Raw genomic sequence first — 22,843 nt, forward strand, 5'->3', positions numbered from 1 at the left:
GTACGAGTCTCCTTCTAATAACGAAATGCATGTTAATTTATGCATAAAATCCATGTCAAGTGTAACTCTGTGTAGTCAATGAGCATCTCAATGTGTCAAATGTTTGCCTAATGAAATTACATCAGCTCTCTTCTTGTCGCCCCGAGGCATCCGCTAACTCTGACGGTGTTTGAGCGCTGAATTCGCAGCAATTGCTTTGAACAGCATAATGCATGATGATACACACGCTGGATGTTTGGGAGGTTGTTAACGTGTAAGGTTTCTCTTCCCGCAGGCCCCGGAGCGATACACGATGTGAACAACGCAGCCTTATCGCCAGCCAGCTCACTCTTGCTTCTGACTCTGGTTTTAACTCTTTCGACCCTCAGCAAGTTTTGATGCTAAAGCAGCGTGTCCGTTTCTCCGTACACACGCAGACTCACAGTCCCACACACCGAGAAGGAGAGTACTTTATCAGTTATTATCATCGTCATCATCATTTAAATTATTTTGCCTTATGTTTCTTTTCTGAAGGGAAGTGTCTGTGTGGGTTTATGGGTCTGTAATAAGATGCTTTGGGATTTAACAGTGTTTTGAAACAGTGAACTGGACTGTGAATGGAGTAAGTTTGTTAGCTGGGTAGAAATAATAATAGAACCACTGTATGTGTCTCTCCAACCTTTTGTATGTGAAAAGAGAAGCAAAAATTCATGTAATCGTGAATAACTGAATGGTTTTTCGCTCAGTATTGAACAGTGTGAATTGAGGTTACTGGTGTCTTGTTTTCCTGTAAAATAACATGATTTTTTTTTCTTTTTTAATTTTTCTTTTTTCTAAATAATCGATAAAAATGACAAACAGCAAAAAAGAAACAAACAAAGAATCTAAAGAAGAAAAAAAAGCTTCAATGGGCCCAGAAAGTATTTGGACGCTTGAGTCACACTTAATGTCTGAATGTCATTGAACCAAGCAAATAAACTTTTTTCTCGCAACTAACTTCACTTTTCTTGCATTTCCATTTCCATAATCCCCTATAAAGGTGTTTTTTTTAGTGGATGAATGAAGTCATTTCTCTAGTATAGAGTTCATTACATAAACTACAGTATGATCATAGATTTAACAAACAATCCAAACAAATAAATCTTAGAAACAGAGAAATAAATAGTAAAATTATCATCACTGCAGTAATGGCAGCTATATATAAAGAAGTTTAGATATTAATACTTCAGCAAGGATCCTTTTATAATGTTACAAAACATTTATATTTCAGATAAAAGCTGTTTTTTTGAGCAGCAATTCAGAATAATAAAATGATTTCTGAAGGATAATGTGTTTGGAGTAATGATGCAAAAAGTTCAGCTTTGAAATCACAGAAATAAATTACATTTTAAAATATATTTAAATACAAAACAGTTATTTTAAATAGTAAAAATATTGCAAAATTTGACCGTTTTAGCTGTACTTTGGATCAAATAAACGCAGGCTTGGTAAGCAGAAAAAAAAACTAAAAATGTTACTATTAAAAAACTTTTGACTGGTTGTGTATATGTATAACACAAAGCCATTACTTGAGTGGTAATAATTTTGCTCAATGCTTTATCTAACACAATGACATTCACGCACAACGTGTGGCAACGTGTGGCATAAATGTCCAAATACGTTTTAGGGGATGCTGTATGTGATATTTGATTTACTGTACATGTACAGATGTATGCAAATACTGTTCACACACACAAGATCTATGCGTTCAATATAATATAGCACACAGTTCCTAAAAACATAGTGCATCCTCAATGCTCATCTGCCATTGACTGTGTTCAAACGACAAAGGAATCACACCGATAACCTGCACGTATACTTGTACTGAGCTGACATAGTTACAAGCAGTAGGATATAGACTCCTTATCTGGTCTAATATGTTTTACGCTGCTTAGAGATGTTTTTAGTGTAGACGCAGACAGTATGCCCTAATATAAGCTACATAAATCTGTTCCTCATATAAAGACCCTTTAGGATGACAGCTGTTGCAAGCTGTATAATCATAAACGTACCAAATGGAACAGAGGAACTGATCTGAACAGTTTGAATAGAGATTCTCTATAAAGTCCAAAAGAGTGATTCGTCTTAAGTCTTGATCTCCACAGGTCACGTTTCATACCACCAAATAAACATTCAGTCACTGTATATTTTGTTGTAAACCCCTTTCCGGATACATCTGTATTGTTTTAAACTAATTGAATTTGCTTTGGATGACTCTACTGGAGTGTTTCAACTACTTTCTCAGGTTTTTGGTGCTGAGTTTCTTTTCAGTGTGTATGATTTTGTATTCTTGAGTCTTGAAGTAAATTTGACAGAAGCCAAAACTGTTATCGCAAATGATATAATAAAATGATGATATTTAATAACTTCTGGGGACAAAGAAGTCCCAGTAACAGACATATTTCCTTGCGTATCTGTGGGTGATAACCATCAATTTATCCGTGATCTTTAGCACTAATTTCCACACTAATATAATGTCATATAAATGTCAAATTGTGCATGTCTGAGCAGGTGGAAGAATATGGTAATCTCAGATTTCATCTATTTCATATCCCATATCTTTGCTTTCATAAGTCTGCTGATTTAGCAGCCGTACTTTCATACTCGTTACTCTCTACGAAAGCCGACCCGTCAACACGCTCATAAGGGACTTTGGATACCCACCAGAAATGTCCACTTATCAGTAGCCGCCAGTGTACAGGAGCTTAAAGGGAAATATACTCACCCTCAGGCCATCCAGCATGAGTTTGTTTCTTAATTGGAACAGATATGCAGAAATTTAACATTACATCACTTGCCCACCAATGGATTCTCTGCAGTCAATGAGTGCTGTCAAAAAAAAGGCCAAACAGCTGCTAACAACCTTAAGTTAAAAACGTCTTGATGGATTATTACAAACTAGGGCTGTCACTAACGATTATTTTGGTAATCGAGTAATCAGTTGATTGTCATGACGATTAATTGAGTAATCGGGTATTCATAATTTTTTGGTAGCGAAAAAGATCCAAGAAAATATTAGACTACTATTTAACATACATACAGGCCTGGATTCACAGACAGGGCTTAGACTAAATCAGGACTAGGCCATAGTTCAATTAGGACATTTAAGTAATTTTTATAAACATGCTTAGAAAAAAACATTACTGGTGTGGATCTTAAGACAAAACAAAGGCACTAATATATTTTAAGAGCAGTCAGTGCAAGTTTCTTTCAGTTGAAACAGCTCAGATTTGCATTTTAGTCTAGGACTAGGCTTACGCTTTTCTGTGAAACCGGGGGATATAACAATAATTAATTCAAATAAAGTATCAAAAGAAAGTACTGAGTTTTACTGAACAAAGCTGTTAAAATACATATACGTACATTACACATTATGCCTGCAGAAGGCACCAACAGCCTGGTGATTGTTTTCACACTTCATTGTGCGACCTAATCCTTGTTTAATATTTAATACACCAAACATTTAATTTAAATATCCACTTAATCTTTAATATTTTGCCTGTTTCTTTACAACAGAAATGCTACAGCCACTATAATTTCCAGATAAACATTATAATAAACCCAAACTCACAACAATATGCAGAGATAGTTTAAGATGTTCCACGCACGTAAATGATAACTGTTTGTGTGGAGCAGCATTTACTGTGAACACATGTATGTAACCTACTCACATGTAAATAGTTAAAGCGCATATATTAAACCTGCATCGCGTATATTTAACTGAAACATAGCATTTGTGAATTTACAATTACAAACAGTAATTCGCTACACAAGACAATATTTGATGGACAGGAGTCATGTGGATTGTGATTATTTTTATCAGCTGTTTGGACTCATTCTGACAGCACTCATTCATTGCAGAGGATCCATTAGTGAACAAGTGATATATTACTAAATTTCTTTAAATCTCATCTGCAACTTTGCTGACCTGAGGTTGAATACATTTACATTTTCAGGTGAAAATTCCTTTTAAAAGTAGCTCTAAGGGAACACAAACAGTCACAAGCACTCAACCCACACGACTAACATTACAGCGCTAAAATGAGACCTTGTCTGTGAGCTGTCTGCATTCAGCTTCAGTGAGCACTGTCAACAGCGCCAGACAAACACGCTGAAGAGGAATGATTCAAGTCCAAGGTCTGCCACATCACCGAGAAATAAATATGCCCATAGACTGTAAATGACCTTTCAGTTGATTCCGAAGTGAAACTCCTGCACTCCAATTTGAAGGATGCTGCTCTGTGACCGACTGAATGGTTTTTGTGACTGACGTTAACATGGCGAAGCTTTTTCAAAAAGATTCGCTCTCATGGATATCAGATCATGTGAACGTGGAGTTGAAATATTACTTAGGCCTCATTGTGATCATGACATTCATGAGCTCTTTACGTTAAGCACGACACTGTTCTTCGACATGCAGTACGTTAAAAATGCTGTATGTGAATGAAAAAAGAAATATATGCAAATATTTATCCTGATTTTATTTGATTGTTAAATATGAGGACGGTGTAATTGCGGAGATCAACACACCTTTTCCTTGTTAGCGTTGTGCCTTGCGTGCATTTAAAAAAAAAAAAAAATCATGTGGTAGTGCAATCGAATAGACTCAGTATCGACCCTGGAAACTTCTGCTCGGGATGCGTCATTGTAAACAACCGGCTCGGTTTTACTTATTAAATGGAGTTATTTTAGTGTTTTTCGAAATCATCTTTTGATAAGTAACATTATTCATCAGTATCTCAGTTGTGTTTCGAGTGAAATTGCCCAATGATTTCTGGTGAATTTTGTACAAGGTTAAAGTACATAAATAGGTTGTACTGTAGATTATTAGAGTATCATTTTGGTATGTCGGTTACCTTTTTAAAACACTAATATTGTGTCGGTGAAGATGCTATTGACAGTGATGTCATTTTAACTGCTGGGATGAACGGTACAAACCACAGCCTGTGGCGCTACAACCTTCACAGTGATCGGCAGTAGTGTACATAAAAATGACATTTAACGTTTAAGTTACAAACAGGTATAATTCAGAATGTAATCGTTTTGCTTTATTTTTTTAATCGATATATTTATATTTATTGTCGTCTGAGGGAACAAAATAGCAAACGTTCAATAATAGCACTCTGGGTTTTTGCTGACCTGATCATCGTTATTTTAAAACTACTGCAAGTATACATGCTACATCTAAACATAGATAGCACAGTGTTTCACCCAAAATCTCTTGGCAAAAAAGTATTTTGCCCTCCCTTGCAAAACTGTATTGTATGTTTGTATTTATTTTTTCTGACTGTCTCTATCTAGTTACGATTGTAAAGTGTATGATACCTTAACATTTGCAACACACAGCTCTCTCAATGTGCATGTACAGCCGTAGTTGTATTTTTCTTTTTTTTACTATTGGAAAATGAGTACAAGACTGTTGTATGTGTTCTGTGTAATAAAGTTAAGAATATTTTCTTCTAGTTTGGGGTTGTTAGTTATCTAATGCACTATCATAGAACTTTTCATAAAGAGATGCATGATCTCACAACACCATGTTGATTATTCATATAAATATGTAATGGTGTAATTGTGAATGTTATTGGTAATGCTTTACAATAAGCTTTCATTAGTTACTATTTGCCTACATTAGCTAATATGAACTAACGATGAAAAATACTTTTAAAGCATTTATTAATCGTAGTTTGTCCATTCTAACATTAACACATTATTAAAGGAGCACTTCACCCAAAAATTTAAATTGTCACTAATTACTCACCCTCATGTCGTTCCAAACCTGTAAGACCTTTGTTCATCATCGGAAAACAAATTAAGATACTTTTGATTAAATCCAAAAGGTTTCTGACCCTGCATAGACGGCATTGCAACTGACACGATCAAGATGAATAAAGGTCTTATGGGTTTGGAACGACATGAGGGTGAGTTTTTAACTGTGGGTGAACCCCATCCCTTTAATATCAAAAGTTACATTTCTTAATATCATAATTAAATGAGCCTGAGCTGCATGAACTAACAAAAGTTGTGGAAGTTGTCACAAGTAGAATTTGGCATGTCATGTCAAGAATAGTTTACTTTAAAATGTACATTGGCTGAAAATGTTACTCTCAGGCCATCCAAGATGTAGATGAGTTTGTTTATTCCTCAGAACAGAAATTCAGCAGTATATATCTTTTGTTCCCTAGTGGATCCTCTGCAGTGAATGGGTACCATCAGAATGAAGAGTCCAAACAGTTGATAAAAACATCACAATAATTCCACAAGTAATCCAGACCAGTGTTTGGGGGTAACGCATTACAATTAACGCAAGTTACGTAATCAGATTACTTTGTTCAAGTAAATATTAAAGTAATGCATTACTTTTAAATTTACAAGAACATATCTGAGTTACTTTTTTCAAATAAGTAATGCCAGTTACTTTATTTTCCCAATAATTCACTGACATCTCTTCTGTCCTGTGTTCACTGTGAGCATGGAGACTGTAATGTACACTGTAAGTTTGAAAACGTTTAGCTTAAATGTATAATATGAATAAACAGTGCTCATAAACGGCCGTTGAGATAGCATTCTCAAGGGAAATAAGTTGAGGCTTGGATAAAACTAAATAAAGTCCAATGTATTTTTTAATCACTATTGTTAATTTATTTTTTCTAGAGTTATATTTAATGGGTCACACTGTGCAGTGTGAGGACCAAACCAAATCTCCAAGTACTCTTATGAGAACCAGGCAAAAAAAAACTTATGTTCACCCCTGCGTATAAGAGGTCATTGTACTATAAAAACATCCTGTAAGTTTCAGAACTCAAAACTTTCTTGTTAGTCTGAAAACAGCTTAGGTATGCATGTAGCCATAATATGTAGCCAATCTGCCAAAACAGCAGGTTGTGGAATGTGCCACTTTATGACGTAATAGTGTGACTAAACAACACCTCCACAGAAGACGATCAACGCCTGCTTCTACATCACTGTCTGTGCCATTACTGTCACCACAGTGTAAATAACGAAAGCGGCAAACGCAGGTCAACGCAGAAATCAAACCATAAAGATGGCTCCAAAGACAACAAGATGCTGTTCAGTGCCAAGCTGTCTTTGCATTGCCCAATCCTAACATTAGGAAAGGGTGTATGAACTCACCACATCAGTAAGAACTTAGTCCTTTATTCACTTCATTTTACTGCACATTCATTTGCAAACAATTTACAATTCGACGCAGCATTTTCAGAAAGACTGAAATTAAAAGACAATGCTGTGCTGACTATATGTGACCCTGGTTCACAAAACCAGCCATAAGGGTCAATTATTTGAAATTGAGATTTATATTTATTCTGAAAGATGAATAAATAAACGTATCATTGATGCATGGTTTTTCAGGATAGGACAATATTTGGCCAAGATACAACTATTTGAAAATCTGGAATCTGAGGGTGCAAGAAATAGGAGAAAATCACCTTTAAAGTTCTTAGCAATGTACAGTCGTGGCCAGAAGTTTTGAGAATGACACAAATATTAGTTTTCACAAAGTTTGCTGCTAAACTGCTTTTAGGTCTTTGTTTCAGTTGTTTCTGTGATGTACTGAAATATAATTACAAGCACTTCATACATTTCAAAGGCTTTTATCGACAATTACATGACATTTATGCAAAGAGTCAGTATTTCCAGTGTTGGCCCTTCTTTTTCAGGACCTCTGCAATTGGACTGGGCATGCTCTCAATCAACTTCTGGGCCAAATCCTGACTGATAGCAACCCATTCTTTCATAATCACTTCTTGGAGTTTGTCAGAATTAGTGGGTTTTTGTTTGTCCACCCGCCTCTTGAGGATTGACCACAAGTTCTCAATGGGATTAAGATCTGGGGAGTTTCCAGGCCATGGACCCAAAATGTCAACGTTTTGGTCCCCGAGCCACTTAGTTATCACTTTTGCCTTATGGCACGGTGCTCCATCGTGCTGGAAAATGCATTGTTCTTCACCAAACTGTTGTTGGATTGTTGGAAGAAGTTGCTGTTGGAGGGTGTTTTGGTACCATTCTTTATTCATGGCTGTGTTTTTGGGCAAAATTGTGAGTGAGCCCACTCCCTTGGATGAGAAGCAACCCCACACATGAATGGTCTCAGGATGCTTTACTGTTGGCATGACACAGGACTGATGGTAGCGCTCACCTTTTCTTCTACGGACAAGCCTTTTTCCAGATGCCCCAAACAATCGGAAAGAGGCTTCATCTGAGAATATGACTTTGCCCCAGTCCACAGCAGTCCATTCGCCATACATTTTGCAGAAGATCAATCTGTCCCTGATGTTTTTTTTGGAGAGAAGTGGCTTCTTTGTTGCCATTCTTGACACCAGGCCATCTTCCAAAGTCTTGGCCTCACTGTGCGTGCAGATGCGCTCACACCTGCCTGCTGCCATTCCTGAGCAAGCTCTGCACTGGTGGCACTCCGGTCCCGCAGCTGAATCCTCTTTAGGAGACGATCCTGGCGCTTGCTGGACTTTCTTGGACGCCCTGAAGCCTTCTTAACAAGAATTGAATCTTTCCTTGAAGTTCTTGATGATCCTATAAATTGTTGATTTAGGTGCAATCTTAGTAGCCACAATATCCTTGTCTGTGAAGCCATTTTTATGCAACACAATGATGGCTGCACGCATTTCTTTGCAGGTCACCATGGTTAACAATGGAAGAACAATGATTTCAAGCTTCACCCTCCTTTTAACATGTCAAGTCTGCCATTCTAACCCAATCAGCCTGACATGACAATGACAATGATCTCCAGCCTTGTGCTCGTCAACATTCTCACCTGAGTTAACAAGACGATTACTGAAATGATCTCAGCAGGTCCTTTAATGACAGCAATGAAAGTAGTAAGTAAAGTTTTTTTTGGGATTAAGTTCATTTTCATGGCAAAGAAGGACTATGCAAATCAGCTGATCACTCTTCATAACATTCTGGAGTATATGCAAATTGCTGTTATAAAAACTTAAGCAGCAACTTTTCCAATTGCCAATATTTATATAATTCTTAAAACTTTTGGCCACGACTGTATATTACTAATCAAAAACTAAGTTGAGATATATTTATTGCAGGAAATTTATAAAATATCTTCATGGAACATAATATCCTAATGTTTTTTGGCATAAAAGAAAAATCGATAATTTTGACTAATACAATGTATTTTTGGCTATTGCTACAAATATAACCAGGGTCACATATCAGATCTGACAGTAATGTCACACTACACAAGTGTAACTATTTTTTTTTTTATGTGGTCACTATTGCTTTATTATTACAGATGGTTTGATATGAGTATTTATGAATCCATTTATGAAGGATGCAGGCTGTCAAACATAAACAACTGTTAGCCAATCACAGCAGTTGGCGTTTACTTCCAAGTCTCAGAAATGTTCAAACAGAGCGTTCTGATGAGTAGGGAGAAGGGTCAAAACAGGACAGAAAATAGCCTATTACTTCTAAATTATCATGTTTTGTGATGTAAAAATGTTGATAACATTTTAAGTGGACCCCTGAGAACAGTACAAAATAAAAAAGATGCAGTTCATGACCTCTGTAACTACTGCAGAAAGCATTTTCAACATGTTTACCAGTTTTGACATGTTACATTGTTTTAAAAGACAGTTTACCTCGTTAGCACATCTCTGCTCGCACTGGTCCTGCTCTATTGACGATACGCTCCCAGTTTGGCCGTGGTCCTAAAGATAATGCAGCCAAGAAATGTCATGTCAAGTTAATGCGGTCTATATAAATGCTTATTTATTCACATATTTGTCTTTCTGAACAAGCAGCTCTCATGGCATGTTCCAGAGCGCCGCTCCTGGGCACTACGATAAAGAAGTCCACCAGGAGTACAGAAGGGTGGAACAGAGCAGGCTTTTGTTTGTTTGAAAGGAGGTGATTGTCTACCTTCACCTCCTGGCATAAAAGGTGATCATTCCCTGGCTTCCATCTTTTGTTTTCATGTTGAACATTAATAGCCTATAGACAAAGGACTGGCAAGAAATCGCCAAGTTACGTAACAGTTTTCTCACCTCCACTACCCCCGGTTTAAAACTCTATGAATATTCAATTTCAACATCTGCCGTTTGTTTGTTAAAAGCCAAATTCTACTTGCGACATCTTCCCACAATATTGCTTGCAATCCAAGTAAATTTATATTTATAGTCTCAGGGTAGGATTATGGTAATTTCTGTATAGGCACATACATACAAGTCTTGGCTTTGAAAAAGCTGTTGAACAGTTTTACTGTTAAGGTCCAGAAAAAAAATAAAAATAAAATAAGATAGATGGACACCTTCTGTGCCAACAGGCCCCAATAACAGGGTATTGTCGCAATCTGAACCTGCCATTAAATAACTTGTTTTTTGAACATTTAGTGGGTTTTCAGCAAAATGTGAATAATAAAACAATTATTGAAGGTGAACAAAAAAAAAAAAATAGCAAAAATTACAATAGCACCAAACCATATAATAATTTGTATAATACAGGGTTCCTACTGGGTATGGTAAAATATGGAAAAGTATAGAATTTCCCAGGTCTGGAAAAGGAAGGAAAAAAGACAGGATAGTATGGGAAGGTATTTGTGTTTCCAGACTTTTGCCCCATTTAGTTTTTTTTTTTATATAATAGAAAATTAAGAATTTACTGAAAATAACTGAAAATATGACTGAATTAATTCAAGGTGTACTTTTCATTATGCAAAATGCAGGTTATAAGCATTTATTACCTATTGTTCCATCAGCCCATTTCACCGTGTGGTTTCTTGGCCTCCACAAAGTATTCATTAAAGAGACCTAAGGCCTTGAAATATGGCATACTGCCTTAATGAAAGCCAAATTTTAAACAGTTATTATTAACATTTTTTTTTTTAAAAGTATCCATCTTTTTTTTTTTACAAACCCTTGATTTTACGCCATTAGCCCATTTCGTGTCATGGTTTCTGTGCCGCCGCAGAGGATGTGCATTTGACATCAGGGCTTGATATTAGAAGTACTACCAGAAGAAAAGCTCAATTTTGAGCAAGTAGATCTCTGTTAATTCATGTGCATCCATGCTCATTTTATTCACAGTAAGATGGCAGTGATGCACAAAGGAAATAGGTAGGTTATATAAAACTAGGAATTGTAAAGCGTAGTGAATAGATTCTTGAGGGCACAAAAAAAAGTTTCTTGTGTGCATGTAAAAGCCTGTTGTTGCTGTTTTTTTTTTTTTTTTAAATGTATTTATTTTAGGGGCTCTGTATGTTGTCACTTCGAGAAGATCAGTGAAAAAAAAAAACCTGACAAAATAAAAATATAAAGCTGAAAATAATGCCTTACGAACCATTTATGTTAAATATGGTAAATGTTAAATTTAAGTCTGGAAAATCATGGAATTTTGAAATGGAAAACATGTAGGAACCCTGATAATATAATTAATATAAATAACAATTAGTAAAATATTAGTAAATATTTATAAATATTTTATCATACATAACTTATACATTGGAAATACCATGTAATAATTTATAAATTACATACATTTTAAAATATATAGTACACACTTACAACATTTACAACACATGATAACTTGGCCTATACAAATTTCATTAACAATTTGAAGTTTTTTTTATATATTTTCCATTTTCCTTACAACTTGTAATTTTGCCATTGTCTTTGTCATTTTCATCAGTTTAGTAAATGTTAAACTAAATGGCAACTAGCTGAAATAAAATTTTAAATATTTTATTTCAGTTAACATTTATTTTATTTCAAGTAACTTCAATAAAAAAACAGGAAATAGCAAATGGCTACAATTTAAATGGGAACATACAAAAATATCAAATCATTTTTTGACCTACAAATACTATAACTTGTAGAATAATTCATGTAAAGAATACATAATTAGTAAATTAATTAAATTAAAATATTACTAAATAATTTATATTGTAATTAATAATTTATTATATTAATAATTAATCATAATATTTCATCAAATATAATTTGTCTTAGAATTGATATAGTAATTTATAGATTACATATATATTTGAAGATATATAATACACACTTATATTTACAACACTTGATAACTTGGCCTATAAAGATTCTATTACTTACAATTTTACTTTACTTGAGTCATTTTGTTGTGCATCTTTGTCATTTTAATTAGTTTTTTAATATTTCTATATAGTTTTAGTCATTTTAGTACAATTTGAACTAATGACTAAAGTCAGTTTAGTAAATGTTAAACTAAATGATAACTAGCTAAAATACAATTTTTATTATTATTATTATTATTTTTTAAATAATTTATTTTGGTTAACATTTATTTTATTTAAAGTAACCTTTAAGAATATCAAACCATACTATAATTTGTATAATATAATTACAGGGTTTCTGCAGATATGAACAAGTGAAATTTAAGACTTAAGACCTTTTTAATACCACCTTATATGAAATTTAAGACCGAAACCTGTAATGGAAATAGATATTATATTACATGCATATATGTAATATTTATTGTGTTTAATGTAAAAAGTAAATGCAATATCATGGCTGTTATAAATTTAAATTTATTACTACGATATACAGTGAACTTTTCATATCAGCAGATACTATTCCACACAAAATATCCCCATAAAAGTACAGTACCACTAGAAATATCTGATGTAAAAAAAAAATTCTGAAGCAATATTTTCATCAGTGCTCTATTAGCTTTTACATCTTAAATCTGCATATTTGATTTACCTTTATAAAGGCCTTTTTTTTTTTACTTTTGAAATGTATGCATTACCTTTGAAATCTATTTTATGAATTTATCAATAAATTCTAAATGGCTGTTAGCAGTGAGATTACATAATTTACACTGCAAAATTAAAAGTGAGATTAATGTTTTAAATACATTTATTGATTTATAAATATATACATTAGAAATGTTGGGTGTGGAGGCATACTTTTAAACACACTAAACTACCAGCAGGTGGCGGTAAGTCACTTCATGAGCGAGTTATTTCAACTGTTTCGAGCAAAACGCTGAATCATAGCAGAATGTTGCTAGGAGAACGCTTCTGCTATTGTTGCATATTGTCTAATATGTAAGTAACTACTTGACTAACTACTTTTTTATTGAGCTAAAATTAATGTAACATTTGTAATTGTGAGAATTTTTAGCAAAAAGCTCACTTGGTATATTACTGAACTATATCATGTTATAAATAAACTATACATTTTAAACTTTTACCTCAGTGTGTTTCTTTAGAGTGCTGTTACATTCATTTGTTTTAAAGTATGTCACAAATAGACCAGAAATACACTATCCATTATCAATTTCTGTTTACGTTTAATGTATTAAAATATGAATCTTTCTTGCCTTTGGATGCTTCTCTAGTTGTTTTTGTCACTTCAGTTTTAATCAGGCGGTTTGTTCGGTCGGGCAAGTAAAAAAAAAACATTTTAAAAGTATTTCGAACGCTGGCGGTCAGCTAGCTCGACCTATATTTCTTATTATACTACAGGGCCGTTGAATGCTTGAATCTGATTGGCTGACGAACGTTCTAGAGGTGTGCATTATATTCAGGGAAACGCACGGCGAACGTAGTTCCAGGCAGCTTTAGACCGCAGTGCATGTCTATATCACTTCGCCATACGATTTCAGTTATTTCAAAGGTCCTTACAGCCCAAAACAGCAAAATAATTAAAACCCACAATGACACTGGCCAAACTAATAAATACAGTAAAAATCAGGATAAAAACGACAGATTATTTCCATGTTTTTTTCCACAATATATTACGTTTTATTATGTACGGAAAGCACAAACTATTTCTCTCGCCCTCTCTCACTCACCTCACAGACTCACACACATAACGTTACAGTTTGCACTCGCGTTAGCATTCGCGCTAATGTTGTTAGCGCTGCTCTGACGATTAACAACTTAAAAACGACATGACAGCTCTCACGCGAGGAAACAACGGCGTGGTCTTGAAGAAAATGAACTTAAAGTTTAACTGTTAGTAGAGACGATGCTGCCAGTCACCCTTGAGAGACACAGACATGAGAGAGGTAAAGTCATACACTTAGTTTTTCTCTCCCTCACTCTTTCCGTCTGTCTGCTTGTCTTTCGGTCTGTCTAAACTTCATTATTAACGGCATTATTTTGCTATCAACAGCCCAAGCGTCGTTACTAGTTCTAAAATGACGTTTTGGAACTAGCAACGAAGCTGTTGAATGAGCTGCGTAAGAAATTAATCCTACTCACAATAGGGTTTCAAGGATAAAACCGGGACGAATGCCTTGAAATATATCATTTGATCGATGTCTTGAGGTGTGGTAACTGTAGTATAAGCGGAATAATTGACTTCGGGCCGTAGAATTCTACGAAAATAATGCACACCCGAGGTGTAACGGCCACTCCGCTTCGCGTCGTGACCGCATCACCACCTCGGGTGTGCATTATTTTCTAAGAATTCTACGGCCCGTCGTCAATTATCCCTTACTTATTATTGATAACATTATATACAGAAAAAGGTAGTTTGACCTGTATTCTGCTACTGCGATTCTGAAGACGCAGTAACTTCCACAGAGGGAGAAAAAAATCTAGTTGTTAGCAACTGGCCCTATATTCAGTTTTTTTCAAGCTAAGTATCACTAAACTTGCACTTCCCCATAGCTAAAAAGTTAAATCTATTTTACTTCTGCGGTACAATCCGAGAGAGACTCGCGGCAATAACAGAAAGCTGATTGGCTATTGCATGCTGGTCTCATTTGTAGTTTAAATACAGCAAATTATATTTGGAATAGTGAAATAAAGAACTACAACACCACGGAAACAACAAAAAGAGAATTTAAATGAGCATTAGAGGTAGCGTTACATTGACATCGGAAAAATAAGACCTGTGTAAAATTATTTAAGACCTAGAACAGCGAATTTAAGACTTTTTAAGGCCTAAAATTTTGATTTTTAAATTTTAGACTTTTTAAGACCCCGCGGAAACCCTGAATTAATATAAAGAACATTTTATTAGTAAAACACTTCAAAATAACAAATAAATTATATTGTAATTAATTTGATCATATATTTTATCATACATAACCTATATCTTGGAAATAATGTAATAATTTATATATTACATATACATTTAAAAATTTAAAATATATAGTACACACAGCATAAACATAATAACTTGGCCTATATCAATTTAATTAATAGTTTGAATTAAGATTTTTATATTTTCCATTTTAATTTTACTTACAAGTTTAATAATTTTGTTTTGACTTTGTAATTTTCCTTAGTTTTTTTATGTCTATATAGCTTTTATTTTAGTAAGTTGAACTAATGACTAAACTCAGTTTAGCAAATGTTAAATAAATTGGCAACTAGCTTAAGTAAAATTTTATTTGAGTCAACATTTATTTTATTTCAAGTATTTAAGAATTTAAGTATAAAAAAAGAAACCGGAACTAATTTAAAAGGTAACATAAAATATTGTTGTGCCCTTAAATGTTATAATTTAATAATTTATATAAAGAATATTTAATTAGTGAAATATTACTAGATAAAATTATTACAATATAATTTATCACATTTTAGGATTAAACACAACTTCGTAAATGGTTAACTAAAAGGCAACTAGCTTAAATTAAATTATTATTTTTTAAATATTTTATTTCAAGTATTTTTTTTTATATATGGTTAGACCACAGTTCAATCTTTTACTTGAAATTCTTCATTATGTAGTTAGTTCTTGCCTGAATGTGCTAAAATGACAATAAAAGAAAATAAAATTCACAAATTTTCAGCAGCTTTGAATTCGATTTTTGTAGCTAGTATCCAAAAAGCATGATTAGAGAAAACAATTTTTGCAGTTGAACTTTTGATTAAAAATCTCTACTCACTTTAAGTAGAACCCCTCTTGACAACTAGCCCCAGTCTCCAAAATAAAACTTGCTCATCCATCCAATTTCATATTTTATGCGTCCGTCATTCTCTTTCAGATATGTAAAGCTGATGTGGCTGTTTACCTGCCTTTTCAGCTGTCTCTCAGCGCCATCCTAATTGTCCTCCATACTGCCATGTTTGTCACCGGGTGCCTCTCTAACTAGCAGCAGAGAGTGATACTACAGCCATCATCTACAATGAACAATCACGGAAGAGAAAAAAAGACAGTGAAATGCGAGGCTTTAATTAAGAGTCCTCACCGAAGCCTTTTTTAACTTCAATCACAGACGGCCCTCATGTCAATTTTAGAATGGATCTCACAGCTCCATTTTCAAGCTCAGCACTTAGAGCTCATGTGCATCACTCCCACAGGCCGTGTCTGTCAAATCCCTTTAAAACACTTACCATACTGACACCTCCTTCCCTAACCAGAGGATCTAGATGCTGCTTAAGTGCTTGCAGAATCTGGGATTTAAATTATTGATTTTGAATCAGCCTGTGTTGGTGTGGATTTGTACTGGTTTCAACATGTTTTTATTTTTTAAGTTGCGCTGCATAATATTTTTGTGGAAACTACACTACCAGTCAAAAGTTTTTGAACAGTGAGATTTTTTACGTTTTTTAAAAAAAAAGTCTCTTCTGCTCAACAAGCCTGCATTTATTTGATCCAAAGTAAAGCAAGAACAGTACAATTATTAAATATTATTTACTATATTTTGAAATGTAATTTATTCCAGTGATCAAAGCTAAATTTTTAACATTACTTCAGTCTTCATTGTCACATGATCCTTCAGAAATCATTCTAATATGCTGATTTGCTGTTCAAGAAAGCTTTTTATTATTATTATTATTATTAATATAAGCATTTTTTTCAGGATTCTTTGATGAATAGAAAGATTCAAAGATCACCATTTATCTGAAATAAAAAGCTTTTGTAACATTATACCATTCAAAAGCTTGGAGTATAATTTTTGTTTCTTTTTTGAGAACGAAATTATAGAAATTAATACTTTTATTTAGCAATGAACCTTTAAGGAAGACACTGCAGGCAAAAACACTGTTTTTTCATGCACCTGTTTGAGTTTGAGATTTTGGGCTTTTTGGTGTTTCATAAAGTTTTTTTTTTTTTTTTAGACTAGTGAAAAGAAAACACCCAAAAGACACTGTTAAGTGTTTCTTTTATAGCACTTTATCTATTTGTGTCAATAGATATCAATTACAATACATATTTTTAAAGGCTGTTTTCTCAAAATGAGTTTTTTCTCCTACACTGAGCCATAAATCTCCACTTCAGTAACACTTACACACACCAAACTTTACATTTTCATTCCCGTCTATATTCTGAAGGTTTTTACAGAGGGATTTGTTCATATATATTTTGCTTGATTTTACACATTTTATTCCCCCAAAAATTGTAAAAAAAAAAAAAAAAAAAAAAACTTTAAAAAAAATAAATACATTGTTTTCTGTCTGTTCAAAGTTTTTCCTGAATTATGGAGTGACAATGTGAGATACTTAAATGCCCCTCTGTAAAAACATTTGACTCTAATATGTCCAAAAAAAAAAAAAAAAAAACCAAACAAGAATTTTGAAACTGACTTCATCCAGTGTGTATGCAAATTAGCGCATATTTCATTAAATAATGCCTCATTCGCATATTTAAACCTAACATTTTAGAAAACTTGTAATACAAAAAAATGTTTGCAATTATCAATGTAACCAATTAACTGGGCAAGTAAGGTAATAATTATTAGTTGTTTTTTACCCTATTCACCTGCAGTGTCTCGCCTTAAATTGATTAAAAGTGATAATAAAGACATTTATAATGTTACAAAATATTTCTGATAAAAGCTGTTCTTCTGAACTTTCTATTCATCAAAGACAACTGAAAAATTCTACTGAGCTGTTTTCAATATAATAATAATAAACGTTTTTTGAGCTGCAAATCAGAATATTATATCGATTTCTGAAGGATTATGTGACTGGAGTAATGATGCTAAAAGTTCAGCTTTGAAATCACAATAATAAATTGAATTTTAACATATTCAAATAGAAAACAGTTAATTTAAATAGTAAAATTGTAAAAAATTGTACTGTTTGCTGTTCTTTGGATCAAATAAACGCAGGCTTAGTGAGCGGCACAGAATCTTACAGTTCAAAAACTTTTGACTAGTAGTGTATTTTTTTCATATTCTATGATGGATAGAAAGCTTAAAATAACAGCATTTATACAACAGAATTAGTTTTGTAACATTGGGTCTCGTTCATGAAACACGAGCGAAACGATTTTTTTTTTTTTTTTTTTTATAAATCGCTTGATTTCACAATTCATGAAATTATTCGTATTTTCTAAATGTACACCTGCTCCCTGCCACGTGTAAACGGTGCCTAAAACGTGTTATTTTTGGCAAACTAATGACACTGGATTTTGATATAGTTCGTTTACCTAATTTTTATGTTCAGTAACATTCTTCAAAATTAGATACTAGTAATGCATTACCGTCGTAGAACAACAACCAAAGCAACCAAACGCTGTAACGTTATCACCATAGCGTTCTGAACGCTTTGGTGGACACTAAACACACGTTACTTGAATATCTGAATATGTTAAGCAGTTACAATACAGTTAGCAATATACTGGAGCCAAACCTGAGAAGGGACTCCAGAAGTTTCCACTGTATGCGTTCCTGGATACGTAATTTACGTAGTTGTAGTTCATAGGCGAGATTATGCTAATTGTGAATAAGCGTGCAAACAGGCCATGTTTACAAACGATTGGAATTCATTAACATACATCTGTTTAGCTATCAAATCTGATGCTTACGAAGCGTTTGTGAATCCGGATGAGAGTTCCAAAAAGGTATGTTTTAAGTGCAAATTACTCCGAATTTACTCATATTTACGTTTCATGAATGAGGCCCATTGTATGTAATGACACTGCTCAAATTCACAGGCTAGTTGGTCGTCTTTAGAACACAAATGAAGATATTTTGTAACGTTCCTACCACCGTCAAGGCTCATAAACCTAGTAAAGCCGTTGTTAAAATAGTCCATGTGATATCAGTGGTTCACCCATAATGTTATGATGCTACTAGAATACTTTTTTTGCGCATAGGAAACAAAAACAACGACTTTATTCAACAATTCTTCTCCCCCTCATCACCCTAGGCGCCATAATGAGAGTACCACGAGCACGCCAGTACATTCACCTGCAGGTAAAAAGGGCACAGCGCATGCCTGTTCTACGTCGGCAGCACCTGACGCGTAATCGCGGTACTCTCGATAACGGTGTTCTGAAATATTCGGTGCCTGAGATTTTCTGTGACACTGGGCGGAGCTAACATGAATATTCATTAGTTTCCTGTTTCATGTTAAAGCGCCACTAAAAATTTTAGTGCTCCTTGGACCATATAAACTGTTTTCGTTAATGTAGCCTAAATTAATTTAATTTCAGCATCGAACTAATATAAGTTTTTTATTCCTTTAATTTTTTATTCCTTTAGATTTGTTGATTTCATTTGTAGATTGTGTGCTGTAAGTTTGATTTAATATGACCTGAATAAAATGGCTTCATTTTAATATGTTGTATATACACTAACTGAAAATAATACTTGACAAAGATATTATGCTTTTAATATGATTTAATTTAAGGACATGTTCTAACTAATGAGCCAACAGGCATTTATAGGACAGCGTTTTAGTGCCACGTAAAAAAAAATCTAAGATTACGAGATTAAGGTCGTAATATTTCGAGAATAAAGACAAAGTACTACGAGAATGAAGTCGAAATACTACGAGAATAAAGTCAAAATATTACAAGAATAAAGTCGAAATACTACAAAAATAAAGTTGAAATATTACGATAATAAAGCCGGAATATTATGAGAATAAAGTCGAAATGTTTCGAGAATTTAAATCGTAGAAATTAAAGTTATAATATATTGAGAGTTGGCTATAGCCTATTTTGCACATGCAAAGGCCCGGATTGATGCCTCCGAGTGGCCGCATCATTTTACTGGGATGAGGAAGAGCCAATTTTACTGACTTGCGAAAACAGCTTAATATCAAAAATATATGATATTTATTAACAGACTGAACAGGACCAACTTTTTATTCAGCTCATACACCCAATGGACACTCCTTTGGGGGGCGCTAGCTCTCTTATTTGACTATTTTAATACACTACAAAAAAATCCTTTTCTTACTTAGACTTTTTGTCTTGTTTTCAGCCAAAATATCTAACAATTTTTAAATCAAGAAGGATATTCTAGTAAAAAAAATTGTCTTGTTTTTAGAAAGAACAAGTCGAAATTAAATGAGTTTTTGCTTAGAAAATGCAAACTAATCTGCCATTGGGGTAAGCAAATAAACAAGACTCAAACAAGTAAGAAAAACATTTTTTGCAGTGTATGTGGTATTATTAGCAGAAATATCTTGTGTCATACTCACGGGGACAGTATGCTGGGAAATAATATGTCTTCGATTGCATTCGTTGTTTGTAATATAAAACATTTCTTATATAAAGTCTCATCTTTCAAAATCTTTGAAAATTCTTATCAAAATTCTTTGTGAAAATTCCTCCACCTGCTCCGCAAAAATGCTGTGGCGTCCAATCTTTTATTTCCCACATTTTTATTAAATTAAATAATAATTTGACTTTATTCTTGTAATATTTTGACATTATTATCGTAATATTTCGTCTTTATTCTCATAATATTTCGACTATATTATCGACAAATAAATCTCGTAATCTTACGATTTTTTTATGTGGCACTAAAACGCTATTGTAAAAAACGCTGTGGCATATTTAAGTCATTTTTGCTTTGTGCTGATGTTTTACTTCGAGAGTCTGTAAAACTGTTGATAACTGGTATAAAATGCATCTTTGATGGAAAAATAAAGTTTCCGCTGTGATATTTCTGTAGTTCCTTATTTTTGGCTTAGTTGGTAGCATAACTTCAACCAGACTTTAATATTAAATTAATGGTTCTATAATGTTTCTCTTTTTCATGAATTTATTAAATGTGAAGTCAGAATCCATGCTTCTATTTCACAATGTTCTACAATTCTACAGTACAAGCTTACGTTACTTCAAAGTAACTTCATATATATATATATATATATATATATATATATATATATATATATATATATATATATATATATATATATACGGAGGATGATAATCATTTGCTTTCTTGATTGTATTAAATGCCAACTAAAGTGCAAATTAATATAGCCCATGCTACATTTTAGATAATTTTCCTCTGTGATTAAAGTAAAAATCAGCAAGTAAAATATCTTAATTTATTTAACAGCTGAACCAGCAATAAAAGGAATGTTGTACATGATTGATCACAAATCAAACTTTATTATGCCAAATCAAATGCAGTATATTCTGTACAACTCAAATCAAATCAAGCCATTTAAAACGCACTCAAATGTAAAACCGAAGTAGGTTAAATGACAAAAAGACGAGAGTTGTTGGCTTGATTAGCCTATATGATGCATATTCTAACAATAAAATTGGATATGGATTTCTTATGTAATTAATAAATGTCTGTGCACAATAAATATGTATTTAAATTAGCTCGAAACTGAAATTAAATTACGTTACAGAAAGCTGTATTTTTTTTAATCAGGAGCACTAATATTTGAGTGCAACTTTAAGACGAAACTCATGAACAGGAAACTCATGAATATTCATGTTAGCCCCGCCCAGTGTCACAGAAAATCTCAGACACCGAATATTTCAGAACACCGGCGCCTACGGTGACGAGGGAGAAAGGTATTGCTGTATAAAGTCGTTATTTTTGTTTTCTTTGCGCAGAATAGTGATGGGAGAAATTAACCTTTTCGAAGTTTCGAATCAGTTGAACCAATTGCTTCGCAAAATGATTCACTGTTTCGAAGCGCTCAAAACACCACACGCTAGTGACGCCTGCTGGTCAAAAGCGTGTAAATGCAACGTGTAAAAGCTTTTAAAAACCCATTACAAATATTTTATTGAAAGTATAGTACAATAAACATAATAAAACACCATTAAATATGAAGTGTTTGTATAATATGAAGTGTAATTTGCAGGGCTTGTTTTGCTTGTTTTATGGAGACCTTGTATGTAGAAGCCAGTAAGACACTATTAACTACTTTTAATGATTTTTATTACACAGATGTCTCGTTTAAAATGTCTACAAATTGATTAAACTGATCTGAGATCAGGTAAAACCATGGACACTGGTTCAATGGAACCACTGTTTTGAAACAATTTATTCACAAAAGTTTTGAAGCTTCATGAAGCAGTATTTCGAAGGCACCCATCACTCGCACACATAAAGTATTCTCGTAGCAGGACATGTTGACACACTATATGGTCTAACTTGTCACAATGGCACCTGCCATTAAACAGGTTAAAAAGAAGAGTAAAACAAAATATTTCACCTACCTGACCGGAAATGATAAGAACAAACACGAATGTTGTCAAGATTCTTGGCTTGGAAATCCTGGTTCAGTCTGGCCAACCACAAACCTCTTTTGTTCCTCAGACAGTTTTGCATCCTTCTCTTTTACTTGATTTGTTACAACTTTTGGCAGTCTGTAATACTCCAAAAGTTTTTTCAGGTCTGATCGATTAGCACAGCCCAAAACATGACAATAATTGACCATTTTCAGTAGCAATAATCAGCAAAATATGCAAGTTTCATTTAGTTCAGTGGTATTGTTTACATTCAGTGCCGCCAATATGGCCAATTGATGACATGCCATGAAAACACTCTATATTTAAACCCACTCTGAAAAACATTCAAGTAAAACATTGTTATACACTGGTGCAAAGTGGCACAAGACATTCATGCAAGCAATGACCTTGAATTCAAATATCAAGGGGACCATATGGCGACTCAGGTAGACCAG

General features: G+C 33.6%; 1 protein-coding gene across 1 annotated transcript in view; it reads left to right on the plus strand.

Annotated features, from left to right (window-relative positions):
* LOC141302391 (opioid-binding protein/cell adhesion molecule homolog) overlaps positions 1–5,480 on the plus strand; it is a 54,266-nt gene extending 48,786 nt beyond the window's left edge. Inside the window, exon 5 of the mRNA XM_073832425.1 lies at positions 275–5,480. Coding sequence (XP_073688526.1) covers positions 275–378 — 104 coding nt within the window. The 3' untranslated portion in view covers positions 379–5,480. The remainder of the gene's footprint in view (positions 1–274) is intronic.
* Positions 5,481–22,843: the final 17,363 nt, after the last annotated feature.

Source organism: Garra rufa, unplaced genomic scaffold (genome assembly GCF_049309525.1).
Source record: "Garra rufa unplaced genomic scaffold, GarRuf1.0 hap1_unplaced_001, whole genome shotgun sequence".
Classification (NCBI taxonomy): domain Eukaryota; kingdom Metazoa; phylum Chordata; class Actinopteri; order Cypriniformes; family Cyprinidae; genus Garra; species Garra rufa.